This window comes from Solanum dulcamara, chromosome 9 (genome assembly GCF_947179165.1).
Source record: "Solanum dulcamara chromosome 9, daSolDulc1.2, whole genome shotgun sequence".
In the NCBI taxonomy this organism is placed as follows: Eukaryota; Viridiplantae; Streptophyta; class Magnoliopsida; order Solanales; family Solanaceae; genus Solanum; species Solanum dulcamara.
The window spans coordinates 21,728,387-21,746,675 of NC_077245.1; the positions used below are offsets into that span (position 1 = coordinate 21,728,387).

Below are 18,289 nucleotides of genomic sequence, written 5' to 3' on the forward strand. Positions count from 1 at the left end.
CAAGTAAATCATCATCAGTGATAGTTTTTCCACATAATTTTAATATGAAATTTACTTTGTGAAAGCAGAATTATGCTCAGATACAGTTTTAAAATCTTGAAATCAAAAGTGTATCCACACATATCGAGCTTTTGGTAATACCGTAAGTATAGTTTTTCCACATAATTTTAATATGAAATTTACTTTGTGAAAGCAGAATTATGCTTAGATACAGTTTTAAAATCTTGAAATCAAAAGTGTATCCACTCATATCGAGCTTTTGGTAATACCGTAAGTTTTAGGTAGTCATATCGATCCTTCAAATTAGTTCATAATTCAAGAGAGTCTTTTACAGTAAAATATTCAGTTTTTAATCCTTCATAAAAATGATAATGGAGAAAAATTATGGGTTTTGTTTTATCTTGGCTTGATGCTTTATTTCCTTGTTTAATAGTATTACCAAGACTTTTAGTATCAAGGTGAATTTCAGCATCAAGGATCCTTGACAAATAATTTTTTCCAATAATGTCAAGTGCCACAAACTCAAATTTTGATAAATTTGACATGATGAAAATTGAGATAGAAATTAATTTAGAAATAACAAAGACAACTAAAATTAAATTTCTTCAATACCTAAATAGAAGTTAACTTATCCGGACAAAATTAGAGCCCCGTGCTGATAACGTATTATAAAATAATAATAATAATAATATATAGATAGCAAAGAAAAGAGAGTATAATAAAGGAAGAGAAAAATAATAGAACGAGAAAGTAGAGTAGTAATCTTTTATTTGTGTATTTCATATTGAAGAAACATTGCCTTTTTATACGCAAAAATTATTGAAACAATGATCATCTACAGTAAGAAAATGCGTGAGCTACAGTGAAAATATTATTCATCTACAGTAAAAGTGGGTCCCATAGACATCCACTTGTTTTACAATAGAATCCAAATCTATAGCTAATTTTATTTTATTAAGTGAAGAGTTGATTAAATACTAATTTAAAATAACAAAAGATAATTTTGTCTATGTATAATCTTTTAATAAAGAATAAAAAATTCAATCAATGGATATTTAATATTACATAAATGAGTAAGTTTGATTTGATATTTTAATTTATATCGATTTCTACCCAAATCGTGAACACTCTAGTTAACTAACTAAAAATTATTCGGGAGTGATATTAGGTGATGCAATATTTCATTTCAGCCACTTGAACATTTGGATTAAGTTTTTTTTTTTTTGGATGACTTTCAATTATTATAGAATTTGTATATAATTCCATTATTAAAATAGAAGGTAAAATCTTAAGATATTACATTGGGACTTTCTTTCAAAAAGGAAAAACTTTATACTTGCAATTTCGTAAAACCTCATATATATTTACCAACATTAATTTTCTTTTCAATATGTTTTAGGAATCTTTTCATATATTTTAATATATTATATAATAAAGATAAATTAAATAATAATTTGAAAGAAAGGTGAAAAGGCGATTTTATTTAAAATGGAGTCTTTTAAAGAAGGACAAAAAATTCAATCAATATTTTAATAATCTTCGTGCTTTTAAATATATATATATATATATATATATATATATATATATATATATAATTACATTATTAAAATAGAATGTAAAATCTTAAGATATTACATTCAGACTTTTTTTCAAAAAGGGAAAACTTTATATTTGCAATTTCGTAAAACCTCATATATATTTACCAGCGTTATTTTTCATTTCAATATGTTTTAGGAATCTTTTCATATATTTTAATATATATAATATAATAAAGATAAATTAAATAATAATTTGAAGGAAAAGGTGAAAAATGATTTTTGTCTAAAGTAGAGTCTTTTAATTTAGGACAAAAATTTCAATCAACATTTTAAAGGTCTTCGTGTTTTTAATATATATAGATATAGATAGATAGATAGATAATAGGTTAGAACTATTTTTTTTAAAAAAAATATTCAGTATTATTCATAAAAAAATATAAATTATTCATATAAGAGGAAAGAAATATTAAAAATTTGACAATTCTAAAATATTATGTCTCAAAAAAAATTAAATAAATTAATTATAATAAATTTTATAAAAAATAAAAGATTGACCTTTATAAATTTAATTTTAGACCATACTTGAGCCCCTCACCTAATAATAGTATGATCCTTTAAAGCGACGGAGTCTTGTTTACCAAAAGGAGGTGCTCGAAGAAGCCAAACAAACCTAAAGTAGCAAATCCGTTACGTTTCTTCATGTTCCTTTGACAAGTCATTAATCCTATATAAATAAGAATAAATAAGATAATAACAAATTATAAGAGAGAAGTATATATTGATTGATTATTTTTGAGTGATGTTTTAAATAGGGTGCCAAAAATTGAATCGATAATTGAAAAAAATGTTATTGATTTATGCTATTGAAAAAGTGAGTTAATGAGTTTTTAATGATTTTATATATAAAAAATAATATTAATGCATACGTACTTTTCGAATTATTTCTATTACTCTCTGAACTCATTTTTTTTCCACATTTTCATGCACCTTTTGTGCTGAGGTGACACCTTCAATCAAGTAAGTTGGTTGTATTTATACACACCCGCCTGTCACGTCAAATATATATATATATATATATATATATATTTAAGAAAAAAATTATTTTTTTAATTCTTTTTTAAATCTTCGTATTTTTTTATCTTGTATTTAAATAAGTTAATACATATAATTTTTTTTACCTCCATTCACTGTCTTTTCTCTTTTATTTTTTAATTGATTTTATTAACTCTTTTTAGTTTATTTGTCATTCCTTTTGATTTGATTTCAAATTTAATTCCAAATGTCTTGTATTTAAAATAAGTTAATTTTGAATGAATATCAAATAAGTGAAAAAAAATCAAATAAAACATAAAAAAATATTATAACGTTAAAATTAAAGAACACTTTTTAATTATTTTTTTAAAAAAATCTACATAAGTTTTCGAAAATAATTCAAGGCGAAAAGATAAGAAATTAATGAAAGAATAAAAAGTTTAAAAAGTGTGGAAGAAATTAAAAGAAACAATTTACATAGAAATAAATGAAAATAATTAAATATATATAAGTTTTAATATCAATAATTATGTGTACTAACTAATTATAAAGTTACCAATTAAAAAATGACATATATCCATTTTTTCACTCATCACTTGCCTTCAAAAGAGTGTGAACATTCACTGTGCCACATCAATTTTTATGGTATATTTATTCCATTTTAAAATAGTTTAGGGGTAATATGACTCTAGTTAAGTTAAAATGTATCGTTAAAATTTCGATCATAGTTCAATGGGTACTTATGCATTATTCCTAAAAATATCGGGTTATTTGTTTGGTATTAAATTTTTTTATATTGATTTTTTAAATAAATTGATAACCCATTAAGATTGTAGTAATTTAATATTTTACCCCTAGATAAATATTAAATATTAATATTAATACCTTACCGGATTAGTCTTTCATCTTTCAATTCACACTTTACGACGACTTTGAGTTCACAAAAAACAAACCTTTTTATTTGTGTTGCATTTGTATAATTTTTTATTTCTATTTTATGAGTATTCTGTAAAGTTACATTATTGATTTGTCGCATTAAATTATTGAAAAATTCATATATTTATTTTATGAGTAATTTTTTTTACTTAAATTGAAAATCAGATCATTAAGAATTAAAAATTAACAAAAAATATTGTGTTGATTTAATTATTAATTTAACATATATAAAAATTAAATTGATAATATATAAATTCGAATTGGCAAACGCACATCAATTTTAAACATTGAAATGAATGGTGATGCAAGGGAAAGAAGCCATTTGCTCTTATCCCACGTGTCATGTTGTTTCATCACCACCTTTCACTCTCCCGTACTCAACCGCCGGCATGACTTACATCTCACACTAACCTTCAAATTCCGCATTCCCCTTCTTTTCCACCAATAAAAAACAAGAGAAGAAAACATCCTATTATTTAAAAATTGAAACTTTTTTTCTTTTGACTTTTCCCAAACACCCCCTCAAACCGTAAGGAATTTACAAATCGATTATACTACACAATTACGGTCTTTTAACTGTATTTCAATTCATATTTATATTTTATAATTTTAAATATACATAAATAGATATTTAAATTTTTATAAAATTATATAAATAAATGCATACATTTTACATGAAATTCATATCCTACTTGTATAATAATTCGTAAGATGAATATATCTACTTATTTATATTTATATAAATTTAAATATATACTTATTCATATTCGCCAGTTGAAAAGCATATGCCAATTGACTCATCAATTTACAATGCACGTTTATGAACTATTTCTTACCCCCTTGCCACGTCAGCACTTCTCGCCGGATTTGCCAAATTTCATTTCCTTGCTCTCCTCTTACGCGTCACTTCTTTTAGCATGTTCATTATTATTATTATTATTATTATTATTATTATTATTATTATTATTATTATTATTATTATTATTATACCACTACTATTAATAATAATTTTGTTTAAAGTTCAGGACATATTTGAGATTTTTTTTTTATTATTATTATAAAACGGAGGGAAAAAAGAAGAAGAATTTGTATATGCATAAAAAGTAATTTTAAAAATACTAGTATGATATGCATCCATTTTGCTGTGTTCCAACAATTAACAACAATTGCAAATCCTCACCGTTACCAATGCCTCCACCGCCGGTGCCGGAATTCACTAGATCCGCTGACTCATTCAACCGCTCCTCTAGCGGGAATTACAATCATAAGTGGACTGCAACTAACTCCAATCATCAACGTCATCGCAGTTTGACCGAGTCATCCTCGTCAACGCCGGCGATTTTCACTTCTCTATCACAGCCGCCTTCCATGAGGGAGGCGATTCAGTTGACGTGTGCTGCATCCGCCGGCGATCAAGTCAAGATCAACGACATCGTTGGGAATGGTATATCCGGAATTCTACACAAGTGGGTGAACTATGGGAAGGGATGGAGACCTAGGTGGTTCGTATTGCAGGATGGAGTGTTATCTTATTACAAGATCCATGGACCGGATAGAATTGTTGTCAATTCGGAGACTGAGAAAGGAGCCAAAGTTATTGGCGAAGAGTCATTTAGGAGAATCTCGAGGAACAAGACTAGTGCTACTTCTCAGGCTCGCCGCAAGCCATTTGGTGAAGTTCATCTCAAGGTTATTCTTCTCTACTTATGTAGTTACTGTTTGACGAGTTGAATTCTTCATTTAGTGAATTGAAATCTAGATTGTTAAAAGTAAAATGCTTATTGAAAACAAATAAGAGGATGGAAAAAAAAAGAACTCTTCCCTAAGTCTGTCCCTTATACAACCTCCTGTATGTGCAGTTTATTAGACCATAGTCTTGTGATGATATTTTCTTTTATTTGGTCCATTTGTTCTTTGCTGAATTGTTCTGGATGTGCTGATTCTCTGGTCTGCTTACTTTATTGTTGCTGTAACATATCGTTTTAACAATTGAGTAGTCTTTGCTAGGTCTCATCCATCCGTGAGAGTAGATCAGATGACAGGAGGTTTTCGATTTTCACTGGAACAAAGAGGCTGCACCTGAGGGCTGAGACGAGAGAAGACAGAATAGCATGGATGGAAGCATTGCAGGCTGTGAAGGATATGTTTCCAAGAATGTCCAACAGTGAATTAATGGCTCCCGTGGACGATGTCGCTGTCTCAACAGATAAGTTGAGGCAACAGTTGTTGAAGGAGGGTGTGCGTGAGGCTGCTATTCAGGAAAGTGAGCAGATAATGAGGAATGAGTTTGCGTCTTTGCAGAATCAACTGATGCTACTCAAGCAGAAGCATCGGATGCTCATGGACACCTTGAGGCAGTTAGAGGTACCTAACATGACTTGTAAAAAGCATCAGTGTTCTTCTTCAGTTGCTTATGTGATTCTAAATGTGACACCACTTGGAATCTTCTTAATTGACTCCTTTTTAGGTTGGGAGCTAGTGTCTTTATTTCTCTGTTATTCGTGAGATCTTTTAGGAGTACTGTGGATGTACTTATTTTGTTCGTTATGTTTCGAGTCTTGGATATTTGGATGCATCAATCTTCATTTTTCATTTGATCAATGAAAAAGTGGCACGTATTTGATGAAATCTCAACTCCAAATCAATCCGTCTAACAAAGTGCTTACTTTATCTTTTTTGCTGGACTAATATGACTACTATAATTAGCACTGGTCAGTTGGATTTTGTTAGTTCCCTTGTCTTATTAGATTGACACTGAAAAGGGATTCATTAGTTCTTTTGTTAATACCTTCTCCTTTTGAAAAAATGCATCTACTCGATGCTCTTTTGTGAATGAAACATCTTAATTCATCAGGAAAAAAGTGGCACATATGTTGCTCACTTGCACTTAGTGGGAGACATTAAAAGCAAATGATTTGAGAGAGAGAACTGGACCTATATATTCTTTATATCACCAACTAAACAATATTGCCATAATTGTGATGAACTGACTTGTTTGTGGTTATGATACCGCCTTTCACGATAGTGTGTATGGTTTGATGGGTGCATTAAGTTAATTTACAAATTGGCCTGAGCTAGTGTCTTTCACTGGAAATTCTTCTCAACCAATATTGAAGATGATATATCTTTCTGCCAAAAAAAAAGGAAATAAAAGGAACATATACCAATTTAGTTATTGGAACACTGAACTTACGTCAACTAGTTTGAGAACCACCACCTCAACACTGGTAAGTCAGCTACCACTTTACTTTATAATTTTTTTAAAAAATTTAAGAAAGAGAAGAAGAAGACAATAACACTATTGGCCAACTAGAAAGGTTCCGTGTCCTTTTGATATTATGTGACCAAATCTGATTTGCTATTCTCCTTTTCTTTTCCCTTCGTGATAAAGTTCTGGATTTTTGTTTTACAGACAGAGAAGGTTGATTTAGAGAATACTGTGGTTGATGAGAGTCAAAGGCAGTGGAAAGAGGTCGGACCATCTGCTCAATTAAGGCAGGATAAATACAGTGGTATGTCTCTAATTGTTTTGTCTGTGTTTTACTTTGTTACACAGTGTTCAAACATATTGCCATTGAGATAACTAACTATACCAACAACAACAACAACATAACTAGTGAATCCCATAAAGCGGGGTCTGGAGAGGGTAAAGTGTATCGAGACCTTACCACTATCTCGTGGAGGTAGAGAGACTGTTTTCGAAAAACCCTCGACTCAAGTGTATCAAACCCAGGAAAAAGAAGAAGAAAGCAATGGCGAAAGCATAAGAGAGTTAACAACAACAACAAAGAATAATATAATAATCGAAATGCAATAAACAACATATGGCAAGACCTATAAGGGCACGACTAGTCCTATGATAGGCACTAAACCTTTATACAGCAAGACAACACTCTACCCCTGCTAGCTTTCTTTCCTAATACGGGACCTCCACTTCTTCCTATCTAAAGTCATGTCCTCAGTATTATGAATTTGCGTCGAGTCATGTCATGTCTAATTACCTCTTTTCAATACTTTTTCGGCCTACCCCTACCCCGCCACGTACCCCCTACATCCAACCTCTCGCACCTCCTCACTAGAGAGTTGGCGCACCTCCTCTGCATATGCACAAACCATCTCAGTCTCGCTTCCCTCATCTTGTCCTCCACTAAGGCCATTCCCACCACCATCTTCTTACTCTTATTATGCCCACACATTCATCTCAACAACCTCATCATTGCAACATGCATCTTCTGAATATACGAGTTCTTGACTAGCCAACACTCACCCCATACAACAAGGACGGTCTGACCACCATTTTGTAGAACTTACCTTTAAGTTTAGGTTGTATCTTCTTATCACACAAGACTCCAGAGGCAAGCCTTCATTTCATCCAAGCAGCCCTAATGCGATTTGTGACATCGTCATCGATGTCCCCACTACTTTGGATGACAGACTCGAGATATTTAAATTTTTTGCTCTTGGGAATAGTCTGTGTGGAAAGCCTCACTTCCACGTCCACTTCAACTATTGCCACACTGAATTTGCACTCCAAATATTTCATTTTGGTCCTGCTCAGTCTTAACTCTTTTGACTCCAGAGTTACTCTCCAAACCTCAAACCTATCATTAACTCTGTCTCGAGTCTCATCAATTAGTACTACATAACTTGCAAATAAAATACACCATGGAACCTCCTCCTAATAGATCGCGTCAGCTTATCCATTACCAAGGCAAATAAGAAAGGGCTAAGCACCGATCCTTGATGTAGACCCACATCAACTGGGAAGGGCTCTGATTCCCGCCCACCGTTCTAATTCGAGTCTTGACTCTATCATACATGTCCTTTATCGCCCTAATATAAACTATTGGGGCACCTTTCGCCTCCAAACTCCTCTGAAGGACATCTCTCAGATTTGTCATAGACCTTCTCAAGATTAATAAACACTATCTGCAGGTCCCTCCCCCTTTCCTTTTATTTCTCCACAAAGGATGGATTGCTTCAATAGTCGATCTCTTCGGCATTAATCCAAATTGATTCTCGAAAATGGACACGCCTCTCCTCACCCGCATCTCCACCACTCTCTCCCAGGCTTGCGTAGTGTGGCTTAGCAATTTGATACCCCTATAATTGTTATAGTTTTGGATCACCCTTGTTTTTGTACAATAGGGCCATTGTACTCCACCTCCATTCATCGGACATTTTAGCGATCTTAAAAATAGCATTAACCAACCTAGTCAACCACTCTATCCCCACCTTGATAGTACTCTTCCAAAATTCCATCAAAATTTCATCGGGTCCGGTCCCTCTTCCCCTGCTCATCCTGATAATAACACGTCTAACCTCCTCAATATTAAAATACCTACAATATCCAAAATCTCGAAGACTTTCAGAGTGCGCCATATTCACCCAACACAATGTCTCTGTCCCTTTCGTTTAAGAGTTTGTGGAAGTATGTTTTCCACTTTTGCTTAATGAAGGTCTCGTCCACCAACACCTTGCCTTTTATTATCATTAATGCACTTCACTTGATTCAAGTCCCGAGCTTTTTTTTTTCTCGCTTTCACGAGCCTGTACAATCTCTTATCCCCACCTTTGTCCCCTAGCTTGACATACAAGTGTTCAAATGTAGCTGTTTTAGCAGTTGTGATTATCGACTTCGCTTCTGTCTTCATCGCTTTAAAGGTTTCCTTGAGCATCCGCTTCTCATTCTCGTCCACGCACTCCAACCACTTATTATAAGCAATCTTATTTGCTTTCACTTTGCTTTGGACTTCTCCATTCCACCACCAATCTCTTTTACGACCACCCAAGTTTCCTCTTGAAACCCTTAATACCTTTGTAGCAACCATCATTTCTTACATTTTGTTCACATTCCCACTACTACTCTAAGTCCCCATACCAATCAACCTCTCCCCAAACTCTCGAGAAAAGGCAGGGGTCAAGCAACCCCATCTAATCCTCGGTCGATCATGAAGAGTCTTCTTCTTCCTATCCCTCTTAATCTCCAAGTCCATCCCCAAAAGCCTATGTTGGGTCGTAAGATTCTTATTGAGAATAACCTTGCTATCCAAACAAAGGCCTCTATCACCCTTTCGCAAAAGTAAGTAATCGATCCGAGTCTTAGCTACCGTGCTACGAAAAGTAACCAAATGATTTTCTCTCTTTGAAAAACACGAGTTAGAAATAACCAACTCAAAGTCTCTAGCAAAATCTAGAAGTGACGCTCCACCTCCATTCTTATCCCAAAATCAAAGCCTCCACGAACATCATCAAAGCCATTAGAGATTGCACCAATATGGCCAATAAAATCTCCACTAGTTAAAATCTTCTTGGTGTTTAGTAGACCTCTCACTACCTCATCCAATTCCTCCCTAAAGAGTTTTTTGACCTCGTCGTTCAGGCCCACTTGAGGCACATAAGCAGTAAGAACATTCACAGTCATACTAAGCCCACCAACCACTAGCTTAATCGTCATCATTCTATCATTGATCCTCCTATCCTCCATCACGCGCTACCTAAGTTCCCCATCTACTAGAATACCTACACCATTTCTATCCCTCGAGCCTCCTGAGTACCATAACTTAAACCTATCTACATCCCGAGCCTGGTACCTACTTATCTGGTCTCCTAGACACAAACTATATTAATCTTTCTCTTCTTGAAAATCTTCACTAGCTCTATGGACTTCCACTTCAGCATTCCTTTGTTCTACGATCCTACTCTCAGCTTAGGAGGGCTCGCACCCCTATTACCACTACTACCCCTCGCTCCCGGCCCCAACCGAAGACATGACTCTAGTCCACCATCAATCACCAAAGCCACCAAATAAGATGTAAACTACAAAGGAATATGCTATGGACAACTAGATCAAGAAAACCAATATGCAAACACGAGAAATCAAGAACAATAGGAAGTCATAAGAATCTCAAGCAATTTAATAGACTTAAACAGAAATAATATCAAAGGCTCAACTGGACTAAACAAGAAATCAGTTAAGGTAAACTAAAAAACCAAGCAAACCTACTAATTCGAAAAACCAAACACTAATAAGGACTACACTGGACTGGACCTACTAATTTGATCAACAAGCAATAACACAAGAAGAAATAATCAATGTAACTGGACGGAGTAACAATCAAGAACATATTACCTCAAACTTTAAAATGTAGAAACAAAAATACCGGCTATGATAAAGAAAGATGGAGAGTAGAAATCACCGGGGTTAGAGCGGGTTTCTTGAATGATTCGTTGAAATTTGTTGAAATTCCGGCAAAATTTGGTTAGGAAATTGGTCGCCTTAATCTTTTGCCGTCGCCAGAATCTTGACTTGTAGTACCTGCAAGAGGTTAGAAAGAAAGGAGGAGAGGGAAGAGAAGATCTAGCGAACTTGTGATATTTCTCTTTGAGCCTCTTCCATCTTTTTCATGATCCAAGTGTCGGTGAAATTGCTGGTACGGAGACCATTGTTATTTGAAGATTGTGAAAGGGTTTTGAAAAGTTGGATTTCGTTGGTTTTGGTTATAACTAACTATACCGATGGCAATAATTTTGCCATTACCCATTGGTATAACTAACTCGTTTCTTGTGTGGGTTATCGCATTATTTTGTTGTTGTTGTTCCTTTTTCCTGAATGCTATGTAATGCTTCCTTGATTATTTTTTATGTCTTCTTTACTTTTGTATGTTCTTTGATATGCGTTACCTGAACCGGGGGTCTTTTTGAAACAACCTCTCTGCCTCCAAGAGGTAGGGTTAAGGTCTGTGTACACTTTAACTTTCCCAAACCCCACCTATGGAATTACACCAGGTATGTTGTTGTTGTTGTTGGTATAACTAACTCAAGATTGTCATATATTTGCTTCTTAAGATTTCTTATTTTCAATATTCTATAATGCTACTCCATATGTTCCTATTTATACGACACACTGTCCTTTCTAGTCTATTCTAAAAACAACTTTTATATTTGGAACTTTTCAATTTTAAACTTTCCATTTATGCTTAATGACATGCTCCATAGAAATGGCATGACATGTTAAGATCACACGTTTTAAGGGTACTTTGGATATGTGTCAAAAGTTTTTTCTTTCTTGAACTCTGTACAGGGTCAAACACTGCCATATAAAATGATGGAGGGAGTAATTAATAATTCTGAAGGGTTTCATTTCCTATGTGATTTGCTCTTATTTCTTTGATCTATTAGAATTGAACTTCTGCAGCTCAAAGAGGATTATTTTGTTGCATTCAGCATGGATACATTTTGTGTTTGTCATTATAATCATATTCCTTAAATCCTCTGGGATGTTTGTTTCAGAAGCAAGTGCAAGTGAATCAGAGGATGACAATGAAAGAGTTGATGCTGCTGAGGAAGATACTGATGACGAAGAGAATACTTTCTTTGACACTAGGGATTTTCTTTCATCAAGTTCTTTTAAAAGCAGTGGTTCTGATTTTCGAACATCATCTTTATCCTCGGATGATGATGATTTGTATGCATATGCATCTGATGAAAGTGTTGATCCTATTATTAGATCTGCTGGAACCAAGTTTCCTTATGTTAAGCGTCGTAAGAAATTGCCTAATCCCATTGAAAAAGAGAAAGGAGTCAGTTTGTGGTCGATGATTAAAGACAATATTGGGAAGGATCTCACAAAAGTGTGCCTCCCTGTCTACTTCAATGAACCCCTTTCTTCTTTGCAAAAATCGTTTGAAGACTTGGAGTACTCATACCTTCTTGATCGGGCTTCTGAATGGGGAAGAAGGGTAAGCAGACAAGTTTCCTTCACCTTTTGGATAGTTTTGTTAGAACTATCCATAGTAATTTGCCCCCAATGTTAATAAAGCTAGTGCATCTTCACCGTGTTACAATTATTTGGGGCAGTTTGCTAATGCACAGGATAAGCAAGATAGGTTCCTTTTATCGCCTTTTACCTTTCAGCATAAATTGGCTGAACTAAACCAAAAGAAGGATAATAGCACAGATGTCATATTATATTATCTATTCTAGTTTGCTAAATGCTTGAAATTATTTAAGTTTTGGCAATGATCTCCTTTGCTAATAGTGTAATATTGCGTGCAAATTTTTGTGCCGTCTGTACTGGATTGTATGGCATTGCTTTAAAGTTTGAAGACACTAAAAATTAACTTTTCACACTCTGCAACTGAAAAAGGAGGAAATAATCATGGGAAGGAGAGGGGGTTCCCTTGGCCTTCTGCATCTTGGTGCTACACTGTAGTTGAAGCCATGCCATTTTGTGAAGCTTCATATGTTCTTCTTTTCACATTTTTATGGTATTATTATGCATGCTAAGCTCTGCAATTACAGTGTAGTGGTAGAATTCCTACAGTTCAAGCCTTGTATAACCACTGGGTACCACCTACCTATCTAATTTATATTCTGTTTGATGTTTGCCATCCGTTTTGATTTTCTATTCAAAGTGATTCATACTAAGTTACTTTTTCTCCCCCCCAAATCACTGGAACTTCTCTTTCTCAATCTGTCTAAATACATTGACCCTTTTCCTTCTTTAAGTATTTTGAAAAATATATTATATCCTAGCATCTTTTAATAGAATGGAAAGGTTATAGAAGATTCATGTTAAGTAATCCAGCTTTTGTTTGGATAGAGGTATAGTTGATTGATTGATGTATATTTTATCTGCCAAGACCCTGTTTGTTCATGTCGTTAAAACAATTAATATATGTGGCTATATAAGCTTATGAATAATCTATTCGAACTTTCAGCTTTCATTGTCCAAATAATTTTATTGATTCTGCATTTATCTGAAACGAGTATATGGGGATACCTACAATATCTTTGAAAAGCTTAATTAGTTTTGTCACACTTGACGCCAGGATTTTCACGATATACCAGTTCCGCCTTTTCTTTTACGGGGCTTCTGTTGCCTTTTTTTTTCATGGATGAACTAAGTGACCTTTTCATTTTACAAATGCAAGCATGATCATTAAGTGGTCACCAGCTTGAGGATTGGTATCTTCTTAAATTCTCTTCACTCATAAGTGAGTTTACAGACTTGTGCCTTCTTTCCTGGTCTATTTGTGAACGTCTTTGCAGCAATTGCAGTTCATGCTTTGGTTGGTGTGTTCACACAGCTGTCATGATATCTGATTTAAATTGATGCTTATAATTAAGTCACTCGCTTTCGGTTGTTTTTCTCTGGCAAGACTAATGGTCATCACTTTTCTTCATCTTTCTACTTATTTGCCATGATATTTTTTTTAACCAGTTTTCAAGGTGTCATTTTCCTCATCCTTTAGTGTCTGCAATATGAGCCTGTGCTGTCTACATTCATCGTAATTGGTAGTTGTCAAAAATAAAAGAAGAGATACTTCATCATGGGAACTTTTCTTTATCAAAATTTTTAAGTGCTTTTCGGTCTTAATTTCCCTTTGTTCACATAAGCATTTTATGCTAGCCATTTTGCTCTGTCCACGAAACTCTGATTTCAATTTTATCTTACTGATAGGGTGACAACCTTATGAGGATTCTCAATATAGCAGCATTTGCCGTATCTGCATATGCTTCTACTGAAGGAAGGATTTGCAAGCCATTCAATCCGTTGTTAGGGGAGACTTATGAGGCTGAGTATCCTGATAAAGGCCTCCGTTTTTTCTCTGAAAAGGTGTCATTACTTTTTCTCTCTTTCTAGTAGTCTTCTGTAGTTTCTGAGGATTATGGCAGGGATATACAGACGAATGAGCATTTACATGCTTCCAACCTGTCATGGAACTGGTGTTCTATGGAATCACTGTGTCTATTTACACCTTTTCTTTTTTCCAGTCTATCCCATAATTTTGATTCTTGATGCAACTGTATAACTGAAATTTCTTTGTGGTAACTGGTAACTAAGAAGTAATCTTTTGTCAGTCTTGAGTTGAGATGTCATGGGAGAATGATTTGGGAGAATGGGGGAGTTATATTTGGTTACTTTCCTATTGTCCTTTTTTGGGTGACATTAATCTCAAGCAAGTGGTAGCTTAAAATATTTTCAAGGTTGCTCTCAAGCATGCCGCTGATGTCTGATGTATCTCTCTCCTTGTTTAGGTAAGTCATCATCCCATGATAATAGCATGCCATTGTGAGGGTACAGGATGGAAATTCTGGGGAGATAGTAATTTAAAAAGTAAATTTTGGGGTCGCTCAATCCAGCTGGATCCTCTCGGTATATTGACTCTTGAGTTTGATGATGGAGAAATCTTTCAGTGGAGCAAGGTATTTGCGTATGGACACTTGAGTATTTATCCTTCTTTTAATCATTTCATATGATTAATATTTTCTTCATGTGAATTATCTTGTAAAAGGTAACTACGTCGATATACAATCTGATTTTGGGGAAACTGTACTGTGATCATTATGGTACAATGCGCATACAAGGAAATCGTAATTACTCTTGCAAGCTGAAATTTAAGGAGCAATCAATAATAGAACGGAATCCACATCAGGTTCTCTCTCTATTTTCAACATCCTGCATGAAAATGCAAGAAACCCTCATCTTTGAATGCTTCCACTTGCTGAAGTTCTGCATTAGACTAATATGAGAATGGAATGGTTATAGCAGAATGCATGATGTGCGTATAGAGTGAACAATTCTCTTAGCTTGAGGTTATTGTGAACTGGGGTATGCACAGGAAATTAGATGACAAGCATAATTTGTCTAGGTGCAATTCATGTGCCCTTGGAGTTAAATCTGATAAAAAAAAGTGGTTTCGCTCAGATTTCATGCTTTGTTTTGGTGCAAAATATTCCTTGTTAAATTCCCTTAGGTACTAAGAGCCCATTTGGATGGGCTTTAAGTTGGTCAAAACCAACTTAAAGCCCCTTTTTAGCTTTTGGACGTGTTTGCCTAATGCTAACTTTAAGCCATAAAGTTCTTAAAGTCAGTCAAAAATGAAAAGTTAGGATTCCTAACTTTTTTTTTCTAAGTGCTTAAAGTCATTTTCTTTGACCATGGAAATTACTTTTATATCCCTTATATTTTAACTAAATTCCCAAACTACCCTTTTTATTCTTTTAACCCTAAAATTCACATCACTTTCCTTATTTAAGCACTTTTATCCAAACACTCAACTGCTTATTTATAAAAATAACTTTCAGCACTTCAAAGTTCTAAAAGCACTTCATACATAAAAGTTACTTTTTTTAAGCTCATCCAAACGGGCTCTAAACCCTGTGCTCATTGAATTGTTAACATTTTGTAGAAGAAAGTGCTAGCACAAAGATGCTATGATGCTCGCTATTTTTTAGTATATTAAGCATGTAGGGGAAAACTGAAACTATTTCATGTTTAAAATGCACAAATTATTTTTTCAAAGCTAAAGCTGCAAATAACCAATATGTTGTTAACCAACAGAAGGAAAGGAGAGAAAAAAAGAACCCTATGCGAGATGACTGTTTTGTGGTTTGCATCTTTACTTAAAGGAACTGTTGACAAAGTACTTGGATCCCAGTTGCATCTCACCTTATAGTTGATGTCTTTGGCGGTTTCGTGATAGTGCAGTTTTTGTGTAATTGGAATCAAGGATCTTTTCCTCGTTTTTTGGAGAAATCATTTATCGTACAAGTCTGGGTGATTTAAATATTGCTTCAGACTGAGCATGTTGCTTCTTAAATTTTCCTTTTTGCAGGTACAGGGAATAGTACAAGACCGGAGTGGGAAGACAGTAGCTACATTATTTGGGAAGTGGGATGAGAGTATGCATTATGTGAATGGGGATTTCTCCACAGGAAAAGGATTTGATTCTCTCTCTGAGGCTCATTTGCTATGGAAGCGGAGCAAACCTCCCAAAGATCCTACCAGATATAATCTGACACGCTTTGCAATTACAATGAATGAGCTCATCCCTGGACTGAAGGTATGTGTCAATTTATTATCTTCGAATGATCGCATCTTAGGGAGCTAATTTGTTATATATTTGTGCTGTTAGATTTGTGGTCATTGAATAATAAAGCAGTAGAGATATAAGTATCTGTAATTATCTGCAAATATCATTTGCTCTTACTCTTAGTAGAAAACTTTATATTGATTCTTCACACTCGTTTCAGTCCTGGATGACCTTGGTTTTAATATAACTTCATTTATAGGACAAGTTGCCGCCAACAGATTCTAGACTTAGACCTGATCAAAGGTGCTTGGAGAACGGCGAGTATGATAGGGCCAATTCAGAAAAGCTGCGTCTTGAGGAACGGCAGCGACAGGTAATCTTTACAGCCATTTTTTGTTTTCTGGTTAGAAGTTGAGGTCATGAGCCGACTAGGAAATGAGAGGAAATTCTTCTGTCCTTGTTGTCGATTTACTTTTGAGAAGAGAACCATAATGCAGTTTGTTTCCTGCCCTGGCGCCATTGTTGCTTCAGATTTCTACCCACTAAATTCTTTTAACTAATGCTCTTAGAACTCCAAACAAAATGGTAACTTTACATGAAGTAGACATTAAAAGGAAATGATTTGCATTCTTTAGCTTAATTAAACTTCCTCTTTTCTCTGTGAAAACAGATGGTATATATTCTAGGTGTTGGTTCTAAAAAGCAGTAGAATTCCTAAACTAGCATTATTTGTAATGTGGGTAGTTGAGGTGGTGGAAGTTATTGATTCCTTATTTGCGTACAGGCTCGGAAAATGCAAGAAAGGGGTTGGAAGCCACAGTGGTTTGCAAAAGACAAAGGGAGTGATAGTTACCACTACATTGGTGGTTATTGGGAAGCAAGGGAAAAGGGCAAGTGGGAGGCATGTCCTGATATTTTTGGTCATATCCCTTCTGATCAGATGTAAAGAATGAGTGAACTGTAGCCATTTCCGGTATATTATTTCATTTCTTCCAAATATTTTACATCTCATTATACAGTAGTGGAGAGGTTTATTGGTGCTGCAAATTGTTCATGACATATGTAAAGTAGTTTGAGTGCCTTCCAAGTAATAAAAGTTTCATTCTTTTTTGATTTGGCTCTTCCAGTCGATTGTCCTTTCTGCATATACATATAAAAATATGGGTTGCAATACGAATGTAGGGAGACTGACTTGGGATTCAAAGATGATGGTATATTCCTCATTGCTTTTAGCAATATAGACTTTGGCATTGGGATACGAGTTTAGAGTAGTTGTGTTTTCGGTCTGTTTGGACAGTAAGAGTGTTAGATTGTTCAGGTTTAAATGAACAAACTGATCTCCGAACTTGAGAGAACTAGGTCTAGTTAAATCTTTTGATGACTTTCTTTGTACTGTTCAAGGGAGATTTAATCAATCTACATTCGATTATATATATCATTCAAGTCGAACGTTGAAGGGATAATAGAGCTTGATCATATAGACGTCATAAGGGGATAGAGAGTAGGTTTAGATTTGTGCTTGCTGGACCTACAACATATATAATTTTTGTTTTGCTAGAATCAAGATTCTTAAAAATTTATACAAAGCTAAGATCACAAAATGACATCTATGGAGGAGTTGTTACAAATGTTAGAATAGTTGGAAGGAGATCATCAAGCATTTTTCATAACCATGGATTTTAATCTAGTGATTTAGCTTGAGCTCGTACTTGTATACCTTAGTTATGGATCACAAAACTAATAGTACACAAGATAGGGTTCACTAATATATGCCCAGTTTTGACGGTTAGGTTAAGACCAAATTGATTTGTGTACAGTGTCTAGTCACAAACAGAGCCAACGGCCAGAGACAACCTTTTTACCCCATAAAGATATAAAGATAGGAGTAAGGTCTTTAGAATCTATTCATAAAAATTATATTATGTTATTATTATTATTGTTATTGCATTATTATATACAGAG

The 18,289-nt window shown here is 34.3% G+C and overlaps 1 protein-coding gene across 3 annotated transcripts; it reads left to right on the top strand.

The window, feature by feature from the left end:
* Positions 1-4,590: 4,590 nt before the first annotated feature.
* Positions 4,591-17,453, top strand: LOC129902127 (oxysterol-binding protein-related protein 1C-like). Of its 3 annotated transcripts, none has more exons than XM_055977179.1 (10): positions 4,591-5,195; positions 5,514-5,870; positions 6,919-7,018; positions 11,799-12,247; positions 13,972-14,127; positions 14,550-14,717; positions 14,807-14,947; positions 16,130-16,357; positions 16,587-16,700; positions 17,112-17,453. In XM_055977179.1, exons 1-10 carry the CDS (start codon positions 4,635-4,637, stop codon positions 17,271-17,273), a joined length of 2,436 nt encoding a protein of 811 aa, XP_055833154.1. In that variant the 5' UTR covers positions 4,591-4,634; the 3' UTR covers positions 17,274-17,453. The 3 variants fall into 3 exon arrangements, with proteins under 3 accessions (XP_055833154.1, XP_055833155.1, XP_055833157.1); XM_055977180.1 differs by having other exon boundaries at positions 11,802-12,247; XM_055977182.1 differs by having other exon boundaries at positions 5,069-5,195; positions 5,504-5,870.
* Positions 17,454-18,289: the final 836 nt, after the last annotated feature.

Bases quoted from the DNA above. Each gene is read 5' to 3' on its own strand.
- LOC129902127 (XM_055977179.1), top strand. From the start codon at position 4,635: ATGCATCCATTTTGCTGTGTTCCAACAATTAACAACAATTGCAAATCC. The intron at 16,358-16,586 runs GTATGTGTCAAT...CTTCATTTATAG, and splicing joins AGCTCATCCCTGGACTGAAG to GACAAGTTGCCGCCAACAGA. The intron at 16,701-17,111 runs GTAATCTTTACA...ATTTGCGTACAG, and splicing joins TTGAGGAACGGCAGCGACAG to GCTCGGAAAATGCAAGAAAG.